We start from the raw sequence: 24,156 nt of genomic DNA, 5'->3' as shown, positions 1-24,156 counted from the left end.
TTTGTAACTATTCAGATTACGTAAATTACATTTTACATGTGCAGTTGTCTTGAATTAGTTTTGAAAATAATAATATCCAGCTACATTTATACATGTGTCAATGAAAACAATGGCAATCGTATGACTATCCCTCAGAGCAATCTGCTCTTTGATTTATAGTACAAATGGTTACACACCATTATTCCGACGGCCCATTAGTCCGACAGCTCATTCAGTGTATGTAAAGTGCGGATCCTAAAATATCATTTTTACTGTATATACCATAAATGTCTAATGTAGAATGATAAATAAACAGACGAACTTTTTTTAATTTCTGAAGAAAATGAAGAAAAATAGTTAAAATGTATATGTCCAGAAATACATAATACTGTAACGTTTTCGCTCGGTGTTGCTATAGCGTTTTCGTTACCCTGAAGTGAAACTCTGACCCACTGACAAAACTAGACAATTAGCCAGACAAACTAATTCTCCACAATAAATACTGTTTCAAATGACTGCTCCCTTGGGTTAACTCAACCCTGTAATCCAATAGGTATATTTAAAGATGCGTTGTTTCAGAAGACAGAAATAAATAATTCGTTTCAAGTTAATGATTTAATGAAGTGTTACTATGATCAGTTATATATATATATGTCATTCAAACAATTTCAATATTGTATATCTTTTTACATTAGATCAACACAATAAATAACACTTAAATAGTATGCAAGCTAGTGAGTACTCTGGTCAAGTTCTATATACACATGTATTAAATAAACAATCTTATTAACAAGTAATTATAGAAATCTCTATAATTATATAAGTGATGCCGACTTCTCAAATGTATAAGTTGCGACTCCGGGTTTTACTGTACTTTTTGTGAATATTTGAATTCGTAATATATATGTAAAGAATCGTTAATAATTGCAGTTTCTATACTGTTGGTATATCGAGTAAATAATACAAGAATAACTTTAACTGTTACTTTCTCTGAAGAAAAACTCTATTGACGTCTTATTAAAAGCGACCTTAAGACTCGAGACTGCGTCGGTGAGTCTCTGTATAAAATATGGAATATTTTATATTTTCTGACTTTTCTGTACTTTTCAGTATATAACTTTTTGTACGTCTAATGATCTCTAATCTCTAGAGTCCCTTATAATATAAATTTATAAAGCTATGTTTTACATAAAGTAAAACTCTGACAAAATATTTCCTAACCTTTTAAAGTGCAAGACTCAAATTGTAAGTTACAGTGCAGAAAGGATTTATTATTAGGCTTGTGATTGTAAGCAACCTTTTGCCACGGTAGTCCGATCACGACTAACGCGCTCGCTGGTAGTGCAGTATATATACAACAAAAAGACTTAAAAGACTTCATATTGACGTCAAAAGCGACTCGAAAGACTCTATTTCAACGTAATATTGCCGTTCACGACAGTGCACTTTGACGGTTTACGGTAAAGCGACTCAAGTAAACATGGCGGACATTACAAGGAAAAAGAGAGACTCTGAGTCTCTAGAAACTTGACCAGGTTAACTAATTCACTCAATATAAATATATATAGAGATTAAAACAACATAATACAATCATCAACAAATATATAAAGGTAGGTCCAGTATAAGGAAATTCTGTATTTACACTGTACAAAAATAAATAGAAAGGCGACTCAGTTTCAGGGAGGACTTGACGTTATTTTTATCTTTGCTCAAGTTACTGTTCATAATAAATATCTAATATAACTTATTCTGATAAAAAGAAACATATTCAAAAATTTATAAGTATCCAATACGGTTAAACAGAGATTTAATCTGATAAAAAGTAAAAAGGGGGAGGGGACTCAAACTGTTGAACAACGAGGCCGAAATCCGTTACATTGCCCCCTTCTTTAAAAAATTGTCCGACCTCGGACAAGTTGATTTACTAAAATATTTTTTTAGCATTAATAAATATAATACCTTTATAATACACATTACTTCAAAATTGATTCAAATAAATACAATAAATAAATGCATTTTATATACAAATATGCGTACTCTCAACACACAACACTCTAAACTGGAATGAAACATCTAAGTTTCATAAATATATATGTTCGTAATAACCAATCCCTTCCCAAACTATCAAAAACTTTACCCAACCCAAAAATTTTCCTAATTACTCTACCTAAAATATAAATTTTTACATAATAACTAATTTCTAAAAGCCTATAATTGTCCGAATATAAAACTGTTCTAATGATAAAAGTCAAAATCCATGTATTCTTCCTCTATGTCCAGCTCTAGTTCTTCTTCTGTGCCTTTTTCCATTACCACTCTACAATCTTCTGTTTGGACTTCTCTCTCTTTCTTAATAACTCGCCTCGTCTGGGTGGCTGTTGTTGTAAGCACAACCCGCTTATCCTCTGTTTGTGTACTGGTTTGTTGCACTTGACGCTCGTCTGTCTGTATGTCCTTCGACCTTAATATTTGGAAAGATGGATCTGGTACCCATGTTGCAAACAGTTTGTAAACTGTCCCATCTGGCAGAATACATATTTCTTCCTTCTTCACACATCCATAACCTACTGGCAATACACTGCCTGTATATTTCCCTGTCTTCTTTGCCTTCTCGGCCACTAGCATGCACTTTGAAGCTTCATATGAACACTGGAAGCGGGAGGGTGGAGCCTGAAATCTGTCTTCAGGACAGACTTCATCTCCAATAGCTGGCAAAGCCAAATGCCTACTATCCCTCAAAGTAGTAACTATGGAGGGTTCTGGTGTTGGTTTCTCAGGTACAATACTAGCTTCTTCTCTGGGCTCTTCCACAGCCTGTCTTGTAGGAGAGTCAAAAAGATCTACTAAGTTCTTCTTGACAGGTGACACGGAGCTGTAATCCTCAATTCCCAAGGAAATGCTACAAGGAGATATTTCTGACAATGGAGAAATGGGTTTAATAGACCTTGTTAATATAGGTGTTGTTGGTGGTGTTACTTCTCTTGGTCTAGTGACTGTGCAACTTTGTCTTGTATTAAAATTAGAGGTTGTCACTGGTTTTCTTGTTGGAGTTTCTGGGATAATAAGTTCTCTGTTGTTGGTTCTTGGATTCAGAATATGTCTATGGACATTCTTTTCATGCTCATTCAGGCGGAACCTCTTACTTGTTGGTACCATGTAAGAGCAAAATCTGCACTGAAGCATCTTCTTAGGATGTTTGTCCCTTACATGTCTTGTTAATTGGCTTCTTAGGTTGTACTGAGCACCACAGTGAAAGCAAAAGAAAACCATCTGAAGTATAAAAATACTGTTTTGAGAATATATTCAATTTCAACATACAGCACAGTTGACCAGTACCAATCATTTTTTGCTTGCATACTTTGGTAAGTATTTATACTTAAATTTCTGTTTTTCATTTTATTTAAAAAAAAAATGAAACACATTACTTTTTATTAACACACAGCAATAAACCTCGCTATGATTAATATATATATATGAACACACAAAATGCGTTCTTCATTTATTCAAACACATTTACTAGCTTTCAAATTTCAAATACGAATTTGAAACACATTTTATTTATTTTTCAGATTCCAGAGGCAACCACAGTGTTAACAGTATTGTCAGTTCTTTGATTTTCTTGTTCGTTGACCCAGTTTTGAACATCACCAAAGAATGGTTTAAGCCTATCATGATGCACAATTTGCATTTTAGACGTTGCTGTCTTTTTAATTTTATATATCAAATCCGATATAACTTCTATAACAAAGTACGGCCCATCCCAATTCCTTTGTAACTTTGGACTCAGTTTTGGCTTTCGATTAAAAGTATAAAGCCATACTACATCGCCTGTCTTGTATGTGTTCTCATGTGCCTTAACATCATACTGACGTTTTTGTTTATCACTATTTTTAGAAATATTTTGTCGTGCTTTAGCAGACACTTTCCATATGCTTTCCTGCATACTTTTAACATAATCATTGTGTGATACTGTTTCGTCGGGATATTCAATTTCTTGGGGGTGGGGACCATATATTAAATCAACTGGCAATTGTAGTTCTCTGCCTAGCATAAGCATACTAGGACTAAACTTAGTCGTTTCATGTTCTGATGAGTTGTAAGCCATTAAAGCCCAGGGAAGTTGCTCATCCCAATCCCTTTGATTTTTGCTGATGTATTTACTAATGGTATTTTCAAGAGTTCTATTATAACGCTCCACAAGACCATTACTTTGTGGCCTAAATGATGTAGTCCTTGTTTTGTCAATTTTTAACTTAGCACACAGTTCCTTAAATAAACCAGACTCAAATTGTCTCCCTTGATCTGAGTGCATTTGACAAGGTATTCCAAATCTACAGAAGAAATGGTTAACTAAGTTATCAACTATGGTAGTAGTTTCCATATCTGGCATGGGAAAACCTTCTACCCATTTAGTAAAATAATCTGTTACAATCAAAGCATATTTGTTATTTTTATATGAAATCGGTAAGGGTCCTATTATATCCAAGGCAACTCTTTCCATGGGAGCACCCACATTGTATTGTTTCATTTTGCTTTTAGCTTTTCTGGGGGGCTGTTTGCGTGAATTGCAAACAATACAGTTTTGCACCCATTTGGTTATTTCATCTTTATGATTAACCCAATAAAATCTATTCTGTGCTCGTGCCACAGTTTTGTGTATGCCAAAATGGCCAACTTGTATGTCATCATGTAACATTTTCATAATATTTTCTTTCCAGATTTCAGGGACTACGAATTGTAAATTACTTTCTTCAGTGGTACTGTTTATCCACTTTCGGTACAACACATTGTTTATTAGTACAATGCGATCCCACTGAGACCAGTATTTCTTAAGTTTTACATCGTGTAAAGCCACATCGGCCCATTCAGGTCTGTTATCATTATCAGACTTGAGACAGAATAAATTGAACAACACATTGTCGCTCTTTTGAGCTTCAAACATTTCTTCATTTGTTTTATGCTCATACCACATAGCTGAGTCTGTTTTATTTGAACAAGAGGCCTCTTGAGAGTCCTGCACTTTTGCCATTCTTAAAAAGTCAACCGTTTCAAAAGTTTCATCAGAATTATCAATTTCTTTTTGATCCTGTTTTGAACAATGATCACAAGGAAAACATTGTCTGCGAGACAAACCGTCTGCATTACCATGTTGTTTACCAGGGCGGTGACGAATTTCAAAATTATATGTGTTTAAGGTCTCAAGCCATCTGGCCATTTGACCTTCAGGATTTTTGAACCTGAGAAGCCAGGTTAAAGCTCCATGATCTGTTCGTACTTTAAAATGTGTACCATAGAGATAGTGATGAAAATGTTTAAGGCTTAATATTACAGCCAGAAGTTCTCGTCTTGTTACACAGTATTGTCGTTGCGCTTTACTGAGGGATTTACTGTAATAGGCTACTACAACCTCTTTGCCTTCATGAAGTTGAGAAAGGACTGCGCCAATTCCGAAACCACTAGCATCCGTATCTAGTATGAATTGTTTTGTCATATCAGGGTAGCCTAAAATTGGTGCAGACATTAAAGTCATTTGAAGTTTCTCAAAAGCTTCATTACATTCATTGGTCCAATTAAAAGTACAATTTTTCTCTGTTAATTTATGAAGTGGTCTTGCAATTTCAGCAAAATTTTTAATAAATTTGCGGTAATATGAACATGTTCCTAGAAAAGTTCGAACATCTGTCATTGATTTTGGCAATGGCCATGTTTTTACACTAGCAATTTTATCAGGGTCTGTTGCTATACCCTCACTTGAGACAATATGTCCAAGGAAAGAAACCTGTTTCTGAAACAAACTACATTTTTTAGGTGAGACTTTTAGTCCTTGTAGTGCTATTCTATCTAATACATCACTTAGTCTGGATAAATGAGATTCAAATGAATCTGAAAACACTATTATGTCATCAATATAAATGAGACATGTCTGCCAATTAAGGCCAGCCAAAGTATACTCCATTAGGCGTTGAAAAGTGGCAACCCCATTACAAAGACCCATAGGCATTACGTTAAAATGAAATAGCCCTTTTGTGCTGGTAAAAGCTGTTTTCTCCTTATCATTTTCGTCCATCTCAACTTGCCAATATCCACTTGAAAGATCAAGTACACTCAGCCATTTAGAACCTCTCAGAGCATCCAGAGAGTCGTCTATGCGGCATAAAGGATACGAGTCCTTAATTGTAAGGCTATTTATGGGTCTAAAATCTATACAAATTCTCGTGGAGCCATCTTTCTTAGTCACAGGCACTATACAAGATGCCCAGGGACTTTTTGAAGGCTCAATTATTTTACCGTCCAAAAGACGTTGAATTTCTTTATCGACTTCATCCCTTTTTGTTAGAGGTAAACGCCTAGGGGGTTGCTTTACTGGTTTGGCATTACCAGTGTCAATTTTATGTTTAATGGCAGTAGCCCTTCCTAAATCATCTTTATTTTTAGAAAATGTTTGATTGTTTCTTTTTAAAAGAGACTCTAACTGATCAATTTGACCCTCACTCAAAAGTTCAATACTCCTTAATTTCAAATCTTGCAAAAGACTCGGTAATTCATTTACTTCGTCACATGATGATGAACTCAACCGCCTGAGTTTTTCTGACCTTGGTTCATTTGAGACTGAACCTGTGTCAATAAGTTCACATGTGGCAACATGTGTGAAAGGCTGCATTATTTGTTCATATTTACTTAAGTTAACCATTCGTATAGGTACTTGACCACAACTAGGGTCCACTAGTGCTTTAGCAACTAGTAAAGTCTCAGTATGTTTTGATGGTAATGGTTCAACTATAGCATTCATTATACTACTTGAATCACCTTCAACAATTCCTGATATGATAACTTCTGTATTTGGTGGAATAATAAGTTTGTCACTAAGTTTTATTTTAAAAGTTGAACTCATTTGACTCTCTTTTATACAATCTATTTTTGAGTCCTTCAATAATAGTACCCCTTTGCCCATGTCTATGGTACAGTTATTTTTATGTAAAAAATCGTAACCAATTACTGCTGGCACATCAATCTCTGCAACAGTAAATTTTTGAATAATGGTATAATTTCCTATTGTAATAGGTAAATCTACATGACCCATTGTATTTACAAAACTACCATCGGCCAAACAAAGCCGCTGGTTATTTCTTTGAATTTCCGGTTTAAACTCATTTGAAAGTTTTTCAAACTTTCTAGGGTGTATTACACAAATTGTGGACCCTGTATCAATTAAACAATTAACAACAACATCAACAATAAAACATTTAACAAACAAACTGTCTTGTTTATTTGACTTAATTAAACTAATGGACCTCGAGTCCCTTTCTTCAACTGCTGGTGAACGGTCCTTATCCCCAGCATTTACCAGTTTCCCTGTCTTTGAAAACTGTTATTTGTACTGTTAGACTGTGAATTTTGATTATTATAATTTGGAACGTTACTTTTGACACAATTGTGTCTTTTGTCCCATTCAAATTTTCTGCATTCTTTCTTAATGTGACCCTTATTCCCACAATAAAAACACGTCATCCTACTAAAGTTTTGACTTTCTTTATTTGTCAATTTCTCCATTTGTTCACTTATCTTTGCCAAGCGAGTAACTACATCATATTCGGCAGAATCATCATTTTCGGACAACATGCGTGTTGCCGGTTTGGCATTATTTAATCTCTTTTGATCAACAGTGAAAGCTTCATATTCAAGACCAAACCTTACACAATCATCAATTGTTTTTGGTTCTCTTTGAAATATTGATAATTGTATTTTTGGATCATTTATTGCACGAACAAAACAGTCTTTGGCTAGTTGATCCCTTATTTCAATAGGTGCAGTCGGGTAAGCTTGTCTAGTTACCCTACGAATTTCTTGTGCCATTTCTGGCAAAGTTTGACCAGGCTTTCTATAAATAGAATTCATTTGTACTTTGTACATATTTACTTGATTTGCAGGCTCAAAACGAGATGTCAAAGCAGATACAAGATAGTCATAATTTAACCTTTTAGCAGGCTCAATATCGGTCACTATTCCTTGTGCAACTCCACGTAAACTAGTTGCAAGTTCATAAGCTTTCATGCCGTTATCCCACTTATTCACAGTAGATATTAGTTCAAATTGAACTAAAAAGTCTTGCCAACTACCTGTTCCGTCAAACGTAATTGTTTTCTTATTTTTGAAATGAACTGAAGGTTCATTTATTTGAGGTACACAATTATTGACTGTGTTATCATTTATATTAAAAGTTGGATAGGAGTTCTCACTATAATTTCCATTCCCTGCTACTGCATTAGTAGCCCTTCTTACAGGAGGAGTCATGGTGTCTACACACCCGTTTCTGTCCACTCGGACAGTACTGCACCCCTCATTAGTTATGTTGTGAGGTGCCTGCCATAGAGAGTTAGTGCTGGGCCCATAGCACTGGTCACTACTTAGACCGCGGAGATCTGCCTGTTGCCGCCTCCTGTCATTTAGGAGACCAGGGAAAACCTTATTACAAAAACTATCTCCCCCTCCATAGGATTCCCGTGATTTGCGACACTCGTCGCCTGAATGACTCTCCAATAAACCCATTAACATGCTTTCCCTCTCCCTTATTTCATTTAACTCTTGTTTAAGTTTAGGTACATCTATATTTTCTGTTGAAGTCTGCATAGACTTTTCAGTAGCTCCCGCTTGAGCTCGTGGACTAGTGAATTCATCATGCTTTTCCCTATTTACCCGCATTTGAACCTCCCCTGATGGTGTCAAATCAATAAGACTCCTGTTCATATCTGAGTCCAGGTTCACGGACATTGCGGGGAGCCGTGATCGAACCCCAAACGGACTTGCACTATTTTCCTCTTCTTCAATAACAACAAAACTGGGTTGTCTGATATTTGTTTTTGACATATTTATTTATTAAACGGAATTAATTATATTTATTTAAATATTTATATGAATTTCACTTCAGCTTAGTTCGGAGAGCCCCTTAGAATTTGGGACTCCCCACATTGGCCACCAAATGTAACGTTTTCGCTCGGTGTTGCTATAGCGTTTTCGTTACCCTGAAGTGAAACTCTGACCCACTGACAAAACTAGACAATTAGCCAGACAAACTAATTCTCCACAATAAATACTGTTTCAAATGACTGCTCCCTTGGGTTAACTCAACCCTGTAATCCAATAGGTATATTTAAAGATGCGTTGTTTCAGAAGACAGAAATAAATAATTCGTTTCAAGTTAATGATTTAATGAAGTGTTACTATGATCAGTTATATATATATATGTCATTCAAACAATTTCAATATTGTATATCTTTTTACATTAGATCAACACAATAAATAACACTTAAATAGTATGCAAGCTAGTGAGTACTCTGGTCAAGTTCTATATACACATGTATTAAATAAACAATCTTATTAACAAGTAATTATAGAAATCTCTATAATTATATAAGTGATGCCGACTTCTCAAATGTATAAGTTGCGACTCCGGGTTTTACTGTACTTTTTGTGAATATTTGAATTCGTAATATATATGTAAAGAATCGTTAATAATTGCAGTTTCTATACTGTTGGTATATCGAGTAAATAATACAAGAATAACTTTAACTGTTACTTTCTCTGAAGAAAAACTCTATTGACGTCTTATTAAAAGCGACCTTAAGACTCGAGACTGCGTCGGTGAGTCTCTGTATAAAATATGGAATATTTTATATTTTCTGACTTTTCTGTACTTTTCAGTATATAACTTTTTGTACGTCTAATGATCTCTAATCTCTAGAGTCCCTTATAATATAAATTTATAAAGCTATGTTTTACATAAAGTAAAACTCTGACAAAATATTTCCTAACCTTTTAAAGTGCAAGACTCAAATTGTAAGTTACAGTGCAGAAAGGATTTATTATTAGGCTTGTGATTGTAAGCAACCTTTTGCCACGGTAGTCCGATCACGACTAACGCGCTCGCTGGTAGTGCAGTATATATACAACAAAAAGACTTAAAAGACTTCATATTGACGTCAAAAGCGACTCGAAAGACTCTATTTCAACGTAATATTGCCGTTCACGACAGTGCACTTTGACGGTTTACGGTAAAGCGACTCAAGTAAACATGGCGGACATTACAAGGAAAAAGAGAGACTCTGAGTCTCTAGAAACTTGACCAGGTTAACTAATTCACTCAATATAAATATATATAGAGATTAAAACAACATAATACAATCATCAACAAATATATAAAGGTAGGTCCAGTATAAGGAAATTCTGTATTTACACTGTACAAAAATAAATAGAAAGGCGACTCAGTTTCAGGGAGGACTTGACGTTATTTTTATCTTTGCTCAAGTTACTGTTCATAATAAATATCTAATATAACTTATTCTGATAAAAAGAAACATATTCAAAAATTTATAAGTATCCAATACGGTTAAACAGAGATTTAATCTGATAAAAAGTGAAAAGGGGGAGGGGACTCAAACTGTTGAACAACGAGGCCGAAATCCGTTACAATACTAATAAACAAAGTAAGAGATGCGAGCGGGATTTATCGCGCCTAAAGCCATCCAACTGTGAAATATATACCAAAATAGGTGAATTTTTAGGACATTTCACGAACAGATCGTGCAGGTGCTTTATAACTAACAGGTGAGATGTTGTTGCAGAAAACAATATTCATTTTAATACAATTATTAAAGTTGTATAACGTAGAATATGTTTTGTCATTCAGTTTCTTCATATTTAACTAAATTCCACTATGATGATTTCGTAATGCTAGTCATGTTTACTGTCGAATAATGATACTATTCTTTCATTTTAACTGTGGAGCGAATCATTAGTATTGTATATGCGGTGCATTTTCACTGTATAATTATTATTTTTTTTATCGATTACAGCTCATTTCTTTAAGCATGTAGAGCAAGACTTTAGTTGATTTGCTTGCTTTTTTATTGGATAATCATTATGATAACACCCAATTTAATTCAAATATTAAAAATACAGGTTAAACTATGCCTATTCATATTGTTTAAAAATGTCAATCTTATTTACAAAGTTTGTATAAACAATTATACAAACAAAGCAAGCAAGCCAACCAAAGTTTTGCTTTACATGCATTAGAAAATTAGCTGTAAAGCCTTAATTTAGCCGACTTGCTCAAATAATAGATAAAGTAAGAGAAAGATTTGATAAAATTTAACTTACGGATAAAAGTTTGGTTTTAAAACACTCTACTAAATTCAATAGAAATAACATTTATTTCAAATGTATTCCATTTAGTTTCTGATAAAGCGTATAGAGATCTTTATCCTTATTTTTTTTATCCATTTCCATGACACTTCACCACTAATTACGTACATCTTGATATAGATTGCACCTTTGTTTTCCCGTTTAAAAGGTTTTACACTGGAGCCCTTTATAACTTGCTGTTCGGTGTGAGCCAAGACTCCATGTTGAAGACCGTATTTTGACGTATAATGGTCTACTTTTATAAATTGTGACTCGGATGGAGAGTTGTCTCATTGTCACATACGACATCTATATGGCTCAAAAACGAAACGAGACGGGATAAAAAGGGATGAAAAAATCTACGCTACTTTTTTAATATATTTATAATGGGCTTTATATGAGTCAAAATAGAGTAAAATAGTGGGTCGCATTTGGGTACAAGGCCGTAACTAGGCATCTTATTTTAGTGAGGCAAAATAATTGAGCCGAGCGAAGCGAGGCGTTAAATTTTTTTGGAGGGTATGAAATGAATGATGCAAAATCCTGCGTTCTAGGCATTTTTAGAGAGTTTGATAATGTTTTGAATTTGGACAGTTTTTATATAAATTGTTCATATTTAAAGACTTTTACTAATACCAAATTTTTAACAACTTTATTTGAATTTGTATGTAAGATAATCATCCAAATATCAATTTAAATCTGCCGCCAGAACATAGAACAAACATCGATTCAGTAGAGTTTGCCAATTATTTCTATGGTGGGTTCAGTCAAATTGTTTTAGAATCATAACTTTGGTCTGCTGATATCCTTATCGCGATGAACATGGAGCATGGCAAGACCGCACAACCTCTCGCCACTCATGTATGCTCTTTTCCTAGATTTCAGTCGTTTCAGGGCAGTCTGTGTTTCTAAAGGTAGCACATTATCATCAACACAATGATCAATGTCTTCTTCCAATTCCTTCTCCATCAACAATACGGTAGCAGCATCGGTAGTAACAGTTTTGTTTGCAAAAGGGAATTAAGCTTTCCTATAAAGGCTAGCATCATCATACAGTCTCAGTTACAAAATATTAAACTCGCTTGTATGCTGACAAAGAGTAAACAAACTAGAGATAGAATGAGATAAGATACATGTATATGATCTATCTATAGAGTAAGTGTATATGATATGGGTACAGGGGAATTAAAATGGAGTTTTGACGTTTACATGTAGGTCCGTAATTTCAAATTATTTCTGGAAATAGTCGGTGGTATTTTAGTTCCAGAATCTATAAATTTAGGGGTTAGGGGTTGGGGGTGTCTGATTCCGAAACCCCGAATATAAAGAAATGAAATTCCGTAGTCCCGAATAAGTAAAGACAAAATCCTGTGATAAAGGTTCTATACCATTCCTCAATAATGTCAAATTGGAATATGGGATGTTCTTTCAATTTTTAAGGTTAAAGAAACATAGATCATGAAAAACTAATCCATGCATGTTTCATATTATTTATATTTTATTTATCTGTAAAGAGAAAGATTAAAGTTGATGAAACGGAGAAATGAATACACAGACAGGACTGCCCCCTTGCGATGCCCACTACTTGATTTGTCAGTCTATTTATCGTTTTTGGATTGTTCTAATGAAGTTATATGCAATACGCAGACTACGTTCACAAACAAATTAGTTTACTAGAATTATTCCTTCTTTACCTTCAGTGTCGCTTTTCCTTTTTCTGCAAGAGCCTGTTTTTAACCAGAGATCCATGATGATTATCGTTACTAGGTTAATGTAATTGAGAAACATCACCCGTTGAGATGCTGAGTTATATCCAGGATGAATAGTTTAAAGGAATGATGACAAGTTATAGAAATTAAGGTTGAGACAGAACAACAAAAGACTATTTTATTTGTATATATGTATAAAAAAAAATAATCAGTGTCGAAATTTCAGTGAGGCAATTGCCTCACTTGCCTCAAGGGTAGTTACGGCCTTGGGGTATAAGCGTCACGCCGGATTGCCGATTTTTTGCAAGCGTGACAGGTGAAAGTCAAATGATTGTGTAGAGAAAAACGGGAAATGAAATCTAGCGGGACACGGATAATTACAAACTAGAGGCTCTAAAGAGCCTGTGTCGCTCACCTTGGTCTATGTGAATATTAAACAATGGACACAGATGGATTCATGACAAAATTGTGTTTTGGTGATGGTGATGTGTTTGTAGATCTTACTTTACTAAACATTCTTGCTGCTTACAATTATCTCTATCTATAACAGTACTTTCTGTGGAAAATGTTATTGAAAATCTTCAAATTTAAAGAAAATTGTTAAAAATTGACTATGAAGGGCAATAACTCCTTAGGGGGTCAATTGACTATTTTGGTCATAGTGACTTATTTTTAGTTCTTACTTTGCTGTACATTATTGCTGTTTACAGTTTATCTCTATCTATAATAATATTCAAGATAACAAAAAAACAGCAAAATTTCCTCAAAATTACCAATTCAGGGGCAGCAACCTAACAACCGATTATCCGATTCATCTGAAAATTCCAGGGCAGATAGATCGTGACCTGATCAACAATTTTACTTCCTGTCAGATTTGCTCTTAATGCTTTGGTTTTTGAGTTATAAGCCAAAAACTGCATTTTACCCCCATGTTCTATTTTTAGCCATGGCGGCCATCTTGGTTTGTTGGCCGAGTTACCGGACACATTTTTTTAACTAGATACCCCAATTATGGCTAAGTTTGGTTAAATTTGGCCCAGTAGTTTCAGAGGAGAAGATTTTTCTAAAAGATTACTAAGATTTACGAAAAATGGTTAAAAATTGATTATAAAGGGCAATAACTCCTAAAGTGGTCAACTGACCATTTTGGTCAAGTTGACTTATTTGTAGAACTTACTTTGCTGAACATTATTGCTGTTTACAGTTTATCTCTATCTATAATAATATTCAAGATAATAACCAAAAACAGCAAAATTTCCTTAAAATTACCAATTCAGGGGCATTAACCCAACAACGGAATGTCCGATTCATCTGAAAATTTCAGGGCAGATAGATCTTGACCTGATAAACAATTTTACCTCCATGTCAGATTTGCTCTAAATGCTTTGATTTTTGAGTTATAAGCCAAAAACTGCATTTTACCCCTATGTTCTATTTGTAGCCATGGCGGCCATCTTGGTTGGTTGGCCGGGTCAAGCCACACATTTTTATAACTAGATACCCCAATGATGATTGTGGCCAAGTTTGGATTAATTTGTCCCAGTAGTTTCAGAGGAGAAAATTTTTGTAAAAGATAACTAAGATTTACGAAAAATGGTTAAAAATGGACTAAAAAGGGCAATAACTCCTAAAGGGGTCAACTGACCATTTCGGTCGCGTTGACTTATTTGTAAATCTTACTTTGCTGAACATTATTGCTGTTTACAGTTTATCTCTATCTATAATAATATTCAAGATAATAACCAAAACCAGCAAAATTACCTTAAAATTATCAGTTCAGGGGCAGCAACCCAACAACAGGTTGTCCGATTCATCTGAAAATTTCAGGGCAGATAGATCTTGACCTGATAAACAATTTTACCCCATGTCAGATTTGCTCTAAATGCTTTGGTTTTTGAGTTATAAGCCAAAAACTGCATTTTACCCCTATGTTCTATTTTTAGCCATGGCAGCCATCTTGGTTGGTTGGACGGGTCACGCCACACATTTTTTAAACTAGATACCCCAATGATGATTGTGGCCACGTTTGGTTTAATTTGGCCCAGTAGTTTCAGAGGAGAAGATTTTTGTAAAAGTTAACGACGACGGACGACGACGGACGACGGACGCCGGACGCAAAGTGATGGGAAAAGCTCACTTGGCCCTTCGGGCCAGGTGAGCTAAAAATTAGAACTGCATAGTATAAGCGGGATACGGGAATCTGACAAAACAATAAGCGGAATACGGGAATCTGCCAAAACAGTAAGCGGGATCCGGGATCAGAACCCCCCCAATGAGACCCCAGAAAAAGATATTTTTGTATATTCATCCTATTGTTACAGTCATGCCTTCAATAACAAAAGTATCCGATGCATGCATTTTTTCATATTTTTTGTCCCTTTTTCAATTTTGTGGGGTCCAAATTTATAGACAAAAGTCCTTTAATATAGATATTTGGAATTCGTTGACGTGCTGAATCTGACCATGTATCAAGTTTGGGGATTTTTTGCCTAGTTGCTGAAATAGCCCACATAGAGTTCCAAAGGGTCTAAAATCAACAAAAATGAATTGAAGCATGCATTTCGTGTACAATAACCCAAATGTGCATGGTTTTACCTCTGTGGTAGTATCCATTCGCGGATCTAGAATTTTTCATAAGTAGGGGCCCACTGACTGCTTAAGAGGGCCCGCTGCTTTCACGCTCCAGTGATTCACTATATAAGTTAAAATCAAGGAGAAACGTAATCTGAAGAATACAATATGACATTTTGAGAATCGCTTTTGTTACAAGTTTGAAAAGCTATATATTTGATGAAGAATGAATGAGGAGTTTGTATTTCAATTGGAAAATACATGTATCATAAATCCTAAAGTCATCAACTAAGTTTTTTTTCATTTGTTGCAAGTGCATTTATCACATAATTCTACAATAAAAATTCCTCGCATCTTTGAAAATTCTACATTAATAATGACTGCACTAACAGTGATAATTCATCGCATCTATAGTTAAAATGGATCGCTTTCAATAATCGATATGCTATATTATGATGCTTTTATAACACTTATTTGAAGTTTAATGCTATGTTTGTATATTATAAAGACATATCACAATGAAAATATGTTAAAACTTAACTTAAAATCCTTTAACTTGATATTTTCAAAACGTAAACAAATACAGTTTTCCCATGATCCTTTATTCTACAATAGACATACCCGCATATAACAGTAAAAATGAACTAGCTGGATTCGCACTTTATATACACTGTCATTGGTCCGACAACCCATTAGTCCGACAACCCAATAGTCCAACAAGGCATTGCTCCGACAGCCCAATACTTCGACAACCCATAAGTCTGTCACTTATCAAGTTAAGTACCAGGGTATCAGGGTAAAATAAAATTTTTCTGTCTGTATTATTACGTTTAGATATGTAATAACATATTTTAAGAAATAACTCCGTATATATAACATAAGGCTAAGGTAGTTCGAATACTTTCTATATACTCAATTCGAAATCTGTATATAGAATATAACAGAAAAGAATATTTCATTTTCCAAATTCAAGAATCTTTAAAGATCATATAATCAAGAACAGACATTGATGGTACAAGCCATTGATGATACCCCCGCCCAAACATTTCGGTAAACAGGAAGTTTTTGAGTTGTGAATTTGAAAAAGCATCACACAGTATAACTGACTTTTATAAACCTTGAAACCAAATTTCAGAAATCATTGTATTGTCATTCCCCCCCCCCCCCCCCATAATAGTAAAGTTATCTTGACATCAAAAATTTATCATATTTATATCTAACTTTTTAAAGTTCTTACATGTGCTAGAAATATGGTGAAAGAGTTCCTCCCTGAAATTATTATAAATGAAGTGAGCATTGGATTGAAAAATGACGCTCATCCTCAACTTTATCAGCTGTACAATACAATTTTTTTAGTATCTTACATTTTCAATTCTTAGGCAGCTACCATTTGATTTTCTGGGGGGGGGGGGGGGGGGGGGGGGGGCTATGATTTTTTTTTCTGGACAAACTTTTTTTTTCGCCTCCAGCGAAATACAATCTATTTTTTTGGCGAGAAGTTGAAAACAATTGTTTTCTTTCAATTTTAGCATTACATAAAGTGGCAGCTGAGGGTGAAACAAACATTTTTTTCCTCAGGATCAGAAACAAATTATTTTTTTCTCCCAAAACTGGAAACAAACTTTTTTTTTCCAAAAAAATGCATAGCCCCCCCCCCCCAGAAAATCAAATGGTTGCTGCCTTAATGTAATGGAAGAGCACGGATTCTGAGTTAACATATGAACTACCTTTCTTAAAATCAATAATATCCAAATATTTCTTTCTTCTTGAAAACAATCTGTAAATGAAAAATAAGTGTCAAGTTTCCAACAAAAAACATAATGTACTAAATTTTTATTAAAATTAGACAATTTGATAAAGACACAAGCGAGGCAAGAATGACACACATTATCTTAGATTTTTTACTAGTTTGTTATTGGCTTTTATACTGCACTCATTGTACTGTACTTAGTGCCTGCTTTTGATGAATATCTAAGTTACATGCTAATAGCACATGTGACATTACTAGAAAGAATAGCTTCTCTACCTTCATGATAAATTTCGATTTTGATAGGCTCTATGAATTAATGCGTCACAAAACTAAATATGATGCAGCATCGAGCTGCTGAATGCTACATAACGCAGACTATAAAATATCTTATAAACCTGAGTAATTCGAAAAAAACACATGCATGGAATTTTAAACTCTTTCAAATTTGAAGTACACTCTTTGTAAATATTAACTATTTGGTTTATAATTTCTTGTGTATCTGGTTCCATCTCAACATTGTCAAGTCAAATGGATCTCACAGATCCCTCTTTACCAGTGATCTCTATAGTTAGTCTCACATGTAATTGTAACACCTTCTACCTTATGAACTCACTTAATACTATACAATGATTGGTTATTGCTACTTGTAACCCTTTGTCATCCCAGTTCATATTGGAAAGTCATGATCCGAATCATGGCTTTTGTGATTCTACTCCTGTTTTAACGATTTTACATTTATCATCGCTCTTTGACTTTTAATTCCACAAAGCAATACACACAGTACCCACTTTATTGTAATGTTATTCAATAATAAATATTAGAAAGTTGTCAAAAAGCTGCTCTTATTGGTGTTTTCAATTGTTAATTGAATGACATGTATAATTAAGATTATTATTTATCGTTCTGTCTTTCTAGGTGAATGTGATGGCTCTATGTCTTTGTATAAGAGAGTCTGTGAAAATGATGAGGGCCAATGGAGTTGATGATGGTCATATCATAAATATCAACAGGTGAAATCTTTATTTTAAGTGTAGTTTTAAATCAAATATTAGGTTGATATAAGAATTATTTCATAAGCAAACATATACTTTAATGTTTCTTTATCATATATTATATTGTTATTAACTGGCTGTTTCTGTATTGGACTCGAGACCCGTAGGGTCGAGGGGCAATACTTCTGACTCCGAATTTATACCAGTGACAATACAGAAACAGCCAGTTCATAACACTTTTATTAAATAATCCAACTTTTTCAATACAGACTTGTTCTGAATGCTGTATAACATACATCAAGCTTGAATAAAAGGCCAATATTTCTAATACGGACTGGCAATGATGTGATTATAGGGCCAATATTTCCAATACGGACTGGCAATGATGAGATTATAGGGCCAATATTTCCAATACGGACTGGCAATGATGTGATTATAGGGCCAATATTTCCAATACGGACTGGCAATGAATACTTTTTCAGTATTAAGCCGGGCCGAAAAGCAATATAGATCACATGATCTATATGACCAGGACGACGTCACCAGGCCTTGAAGGCATAAAACTTTGCTCAGTGCTCGGAGCACAAAAATCATGCTGGAAACATGAAATCCAGCAATTTGATTGGTTGATTTTCGAGTCTGAGTACAAAAATCATGCTCGAAAGTTTTATGACCGTGAGGCCAGTATGACACTACTGTTTTGGTAGAATTAGGGCTGTTTTAATCGTATAATTTAAGAAACAGTATTAATATGGGACTGCTAGATGATATGATGCACATTTATTCTCTTTGCATTCATTATTGAAAGTGGCAAGATTTTTATTGAGTATTTAATGTTCAGTGGCAAATATAGTTGTGTGTTTATCCATCTTCTGTTTATAACAGCAGGAATATATACAAGATTAAGTTACACAAGCTGAAGATGCATAAAGATACTTCTCTGAAAAATTAGCCAATGAAAATATGAAACTTTAATTGTTTTGGTCAACATTGCAGGATGCATTGGTGCTTTAGATGCTGTTTGATTGTCATTCACGAAAATGTGTTTACTTTATCATTACTATATTTAAAGTTTATCTGGACATCGTTGTGGCAAAGCACACTTTTATTCAGCTACTAAACATGCAGTGACTGCATTAACTGAAGGCATAAGATGGGAACTAAGAGAAATAAACAGTCATATCAAAATAACAGTAAGTTTAGAGCTGTATTAACAAAACTTTGGGCTTATAAAAATCACTATAAAGTTATTAAGAAAAAATATCTTCTATAAGCCACAGTGGCTTCTTAAATGACTTAATGTTTTGTCAATGACATTGTTTAAAATTATGACCCCTTAATTATTCTCATTCTAACCATTAACTGTGCTTTATTTTGTAATTCATTTGATTGTATAGCTCCAATTTTGGGCATCATGGTTGGTTGATAAAATATCTTGTATCTTGTACACCTCACATATATCATGGAATTCATTATCATTTATTCTAGTCATTCATATAAAATATTACAACTAATCTAAATTTTAATGTTGTTAAATATTGCATTGAGCTATAAAAATCAGACATATGACCACACTTTTAAATTGCAGTTTGCCATTCATTATAGGAATCACCACACATTATATAAATGATTGTTTTTTTTTATAACATCTGTATAGTTTATGTTTTAATGCTTCATTTATAGGCATTATGTTTTCTGGTTTGAGTGTCTGTTTGTTCGTTCATCTGTTGAATCATTTGTCCGTCTGTCCTGCTTCAGGTTAAAATTTTTGGTCAAGGTAGTTTTTGATGAAGTTGAAGTCCAATCAACTTGAAACTTAGTACTCATGTTTCCTATAGTATGCTCTTTCTAATTTTATTACCAAATCAGAGTTTTGTCCCTAATTTAATGTTCCACTGAACATAGAGAATGATAGTGCGAGTGGGGCATCCATGTACTATGGACACATTCTTGTAACGTTTTGATATGCATCCTGTTTATTTTATTCATGAAAATTAATAATGCGTTAACTATCGATTCACACATATTGATCATCTTTTTTTCTTGTCACTCTAATTAAATTATTGTCAATTGAATTATTGTCAGTTTATTGTCTCAATACTGCATGCCATAACCATTGAATATAAATGTGTTGGTGAACATAGATATTGTCTATTGTCTATTTATTCACACATGTACATCATTTAGAAATAAACCCCTATATATACACATACTGTGGTACGTGAATCCATATTGGATATCTTTGATGAGAAATTCACAATAATAATAAGTTTGGTGCCCAGATATTTCATTTAACATCCTGGTAAAAAGGGGGAAATTTGAATTACCATCTTGTTTCTTAAAATTCAAGCATCACATCAATAACACAATCTGTATAAAGAAAACCACTTCAGATAGCATCACATTGATGATTATAGCATCACATTACCATGCTACTGAAAGGCCTTTGGGAGAACACTGAGTCCAATTCTGAATTTTGAATGAATATAAGAATATATATTTTTCAGTAACATTTACACTCCATCATGCTGTTATTGTCTGCTCTTTTATCAACACATTTTGTTGGCAACCCAGAGATCCCTTATAACATATTTTATTTGTTGTTACAGAGTATTAGTCCAGGCTTAGTAAAGACTAACTTTGCCTATACTGCAGTTGGAGAAGTGGCAGCTGACGAGTGTTACAGTACAAGACAAAGTCTGGATCCGCAGGACATCGCCAATGCCATTGAAACAGTTCTATCTTACCCATCACATGTTCAGGTGAATGTATTTTGTAGTAAAACAAAAATGAGAATTTGAAACAACGAATTATTAGAAATGTTGCATGGCATGAAAATTGTGTATGTAAAAAAAGGAACTGGTCAATTTATTTATTACATGTCTAGCTTACATTATTTTTTATATTTACTCAATCTTTACTTATCTACAGCATCACACATTTATATAACATCTTGCCTTGTTTCGGAGCATGTGACTAATTGATAAGTGCATATAGAGATGGCTTTGAAATAAAATTTTAAAATATTTTTTTGTAAGTTTCTTTAAAGTTAAAAGAATTAAACTGTAATATTCTATCAGAGACAAAGTTGTTTATATATATATATGTTACAGTAAATAGGTGAAATAAGGAATTACATGTAATTACTAAAATTTAGGAATTACAGGTAATTCCCGATGCACTTAGTTAATACAAGTAATTCCTTAAACGGCCCAGTTATTACCAGTAATTACTAAATTTAAAATGAATATTTACACCTATTTACTGACTGCTAACACAACCATAACTTTTGATCACCTGACCATAATACAACATTGTTTTAGCTAGAAGATCAGTTAGTACTCTTAAAATTTTGAATGGTTGATATGTATAAAATATATCTTGAATAAATATGGACTTTCAAATATTTGGTTAAATCAGAGTAACTTTAGTTTTAATCCAAAATGGTTTAAGTTGAGCATTATAATACAGATAATTTTTGACCAACTTCAGCAGACATGGAAATCAGAAATGGAAAATTCTCCCAAAGCATTATGTCTTAACTTTTTAAAGAACTCTTTGAATTTGAAGAATATTTAGACTTATTACCTTATAAAGATAAGATAACTTTATGTAGGTTAAGAACTGGAATGAACTGTTATGTGCATTAGCTTCGAGATATATAAAAAAAATATCTTTTTTTTGTTGTTAAATCATTTATAAAAATGATATTGTAAAATTATAATTCACTGTTAGCAGCCATTCTGGTTTTATTTTGTTAAATTAGCTGAGAAACAAGGTTGATGAGTTGTGCACTTGCAAGTGAATATTTGGACCTCATTGAATACGTATTCATGTGACCTTCAAATCAACCCCTAGCTGGAGATGGGTTATCGATGTATTAAGCTATTAAAATTGTAAGGGTTTTTGCAGAACAAATAGTCTCGGTTACTTTTGCTGTTAATCGCAGGCTCAACAAAAATGAGGAAAAAATATTAAAATTTTCCTCTAGATACTATCTGTTGACTAGTACTGTAAGAAGCTTCAGTCAAAATTGGGTAAAAATCCAGGATGGTTTATAAAATCTAATGTTTTAAAAACTTTAACTACAGAGTGTATGTAATGTTAACTGGGACAAAACTAGTCCATTAAATTTATAAGTAATATATGAAAAAAAGGATTTTTTTTTTCAAACTTTACTTTTGGATATTATTTTATGATCATAAACATTTAGCTTCTGTTCAAGTTTGGTAGAAATCCAGGATATTTGGAGAAAGTTTTTTTTAAAGTTTTGAACCACAGTGCATGATGGAGATTTTAGTTTGATTTTGGATAGATATCATTGTCTTGCATACATATATTATATTTACGGAGTTTCAAAACCTATAAAACAACCATTTTCCAGTTTCAATTCACAAACACTAAAGAGTATGCACTTTGGATGTGCATTATATTCCTACATCCTTCATTTTGTCCTTAAGTTAGAGCCGTTAAAATCCCTACCCCTTTACTTTCTTATTTGGTATCTTGAATTATGTTTTTAATTTTAAAACAAAAACATCAAGTTAGTAAATAGCTGTAAAAATGACAAAAAAAATCAGTGATTACCAGTAATCACTGAAACAACTAGTAAATACATGTAATTACTAAATTGGCTAGTAATTACAGGTATTTACTGAAGTGTTTAGTAATTACATGTAATTCCTAATTTCACCTATTTACTGTAACATATATATATTGATCTTTGGATATAATTATTATATCATTTTGTTAATATTTTTATTATTGCTTTCATTGGGAAGGATTTTCAAATTTTGGCCCTGCAAGTAAAACAGAGAAAATTGCCATTATCTGTTTGTACTGGTAAAATAAAAAAAACCCAAATAACCTGTAAAAGGACAACAACACATATCTCGAGTCTAGTTTGGGCTGCTTGTCTTAGCACAATTATTCTTAGTCTTGGGTATTAAAAACTGTTACATCATTGGTCTACATACCCACCATCCATTAATGATGTTAGATAGCCAGTTATTACATTTGTCTTTATAAATGCAACTGGCATATGAGGATTGTAATGATGCTATGTCATTACTACAATGGCTTCCATTTTTACAAGTTATAAAACTATTTTGCATAATGGGGAGATAACTTTGGAGAAGTAGACTCCTGACTGTTAATAATAGTGGAAGGAGACTAGATTCATTTATTTCTTTTTGTTACATGAATTTACTAAGCTGAATCTAAAAATATTTACATGTATAAGTATTTTATTCTTAAACTTTTGTTTCCCAACATAATAGATGAGTTCGTTTTTTCCCCAGAGAAAGGTGTTTAGTACTTAATGTCTAGGTTTGTTAGCTATTTTACTTCATAGAGCAAGTATGCTTGTTAAAAAATGATATTAACTTAGTAGGTATGGAGTTCAACTCTAAAATATCCTTTATTTTACAGGTTAGTGAAATGATGATTCGCCCAACAGAACAAGTTGTGTAGGAGTATTACATGAACAAAATATATTATAATAAAAGTGATGATACTATCATATAGATGAAGCTCATTGAGAATGCTTTGCTGTTTGGTAGCAAATTACCAATAAAAAGGAATCCATGATATTTAGATTAAGAACTAATATGAGGCAGGCATTACCTGAAAATGGGGACGAAGTTTGTTTAAATTATTTTTTTTGTATTTTAAATATTTGTTAAAAAAAAGATACGGAAATACCATAACGTTTCCGATTTTGGTTCTGTTGTTAGGGATTTTACTTGTGACGTTATTTAAGTTATGACGTCATGTTCAATGTAAACAAAGAAACGCAATACATCAGGTAGGCCTAACGTTTATTCATACCAAAGACAAAGAATAATTAAAAATGAAATATTGGTATTGTGTTCCTTGAGTTCCTATATTTTACTAGACTAATCAAAGTCTCACGACAACAAGACCGGAAGAAGAAAGAAGAGTTATGTGTTCTGCGCAGATCCGGAAATTAAAA

At 33.4% G+C, this 24,156-nt stretch overlaps 1 protein-coding gene across 1 annotated transcript in view; it reads left to right on the top strand.

The window, feature by feature from the left end:
- LOC139491306 (dehydrogenase/reductase SDR family member 11-like) overlaps nt 1-23,718 on the top strand; it is a 39,857-nt gene extending 16,139 nt beyond the window's left edge. The window contains exons 4-7 of the mRNA XM_071278928.1: nt 18,106-18,200; nt 19,255-19,375; nt 20,792-20,944; nt 23,613-23,718. Coding sequence (XP_071135029.1) covers nt 18,106-18,200; nt 19,255-19,375; nt 20,792-20,944; nt 23,613-23,654 — 411 coding nt within the window. The 3' untranslated portion in view covers nt 23,655-23,718. The remainder of the gene's footprint in view (nt 1-18,105; nt 18,201-19,254; nt 19,376-20,791; nt 20,945-23,612) is intronic.
- The last annotated feature ends 438 nt before the right edge of the window (nt 23,719-24,156 follow it).

Source organism: Mytilus edulis, chromosome 1 (assembly GCF_963676685.1).
Source record: "Mytilus edulis chromosome 1, xbMytEdul2.2, whole genome shotgun sequence".
NCBI classification, from domain to species: Eukaryota; Metazoa; Mollusca; class Bivalvia; order Mytilida; family Mytilidae; genus Mytilus; species Mytilus edulis.
Note: the sequence above shows the minus strand (reverse complement) of the source record. Positions and strands in the feature narration are given on the sequence as shown.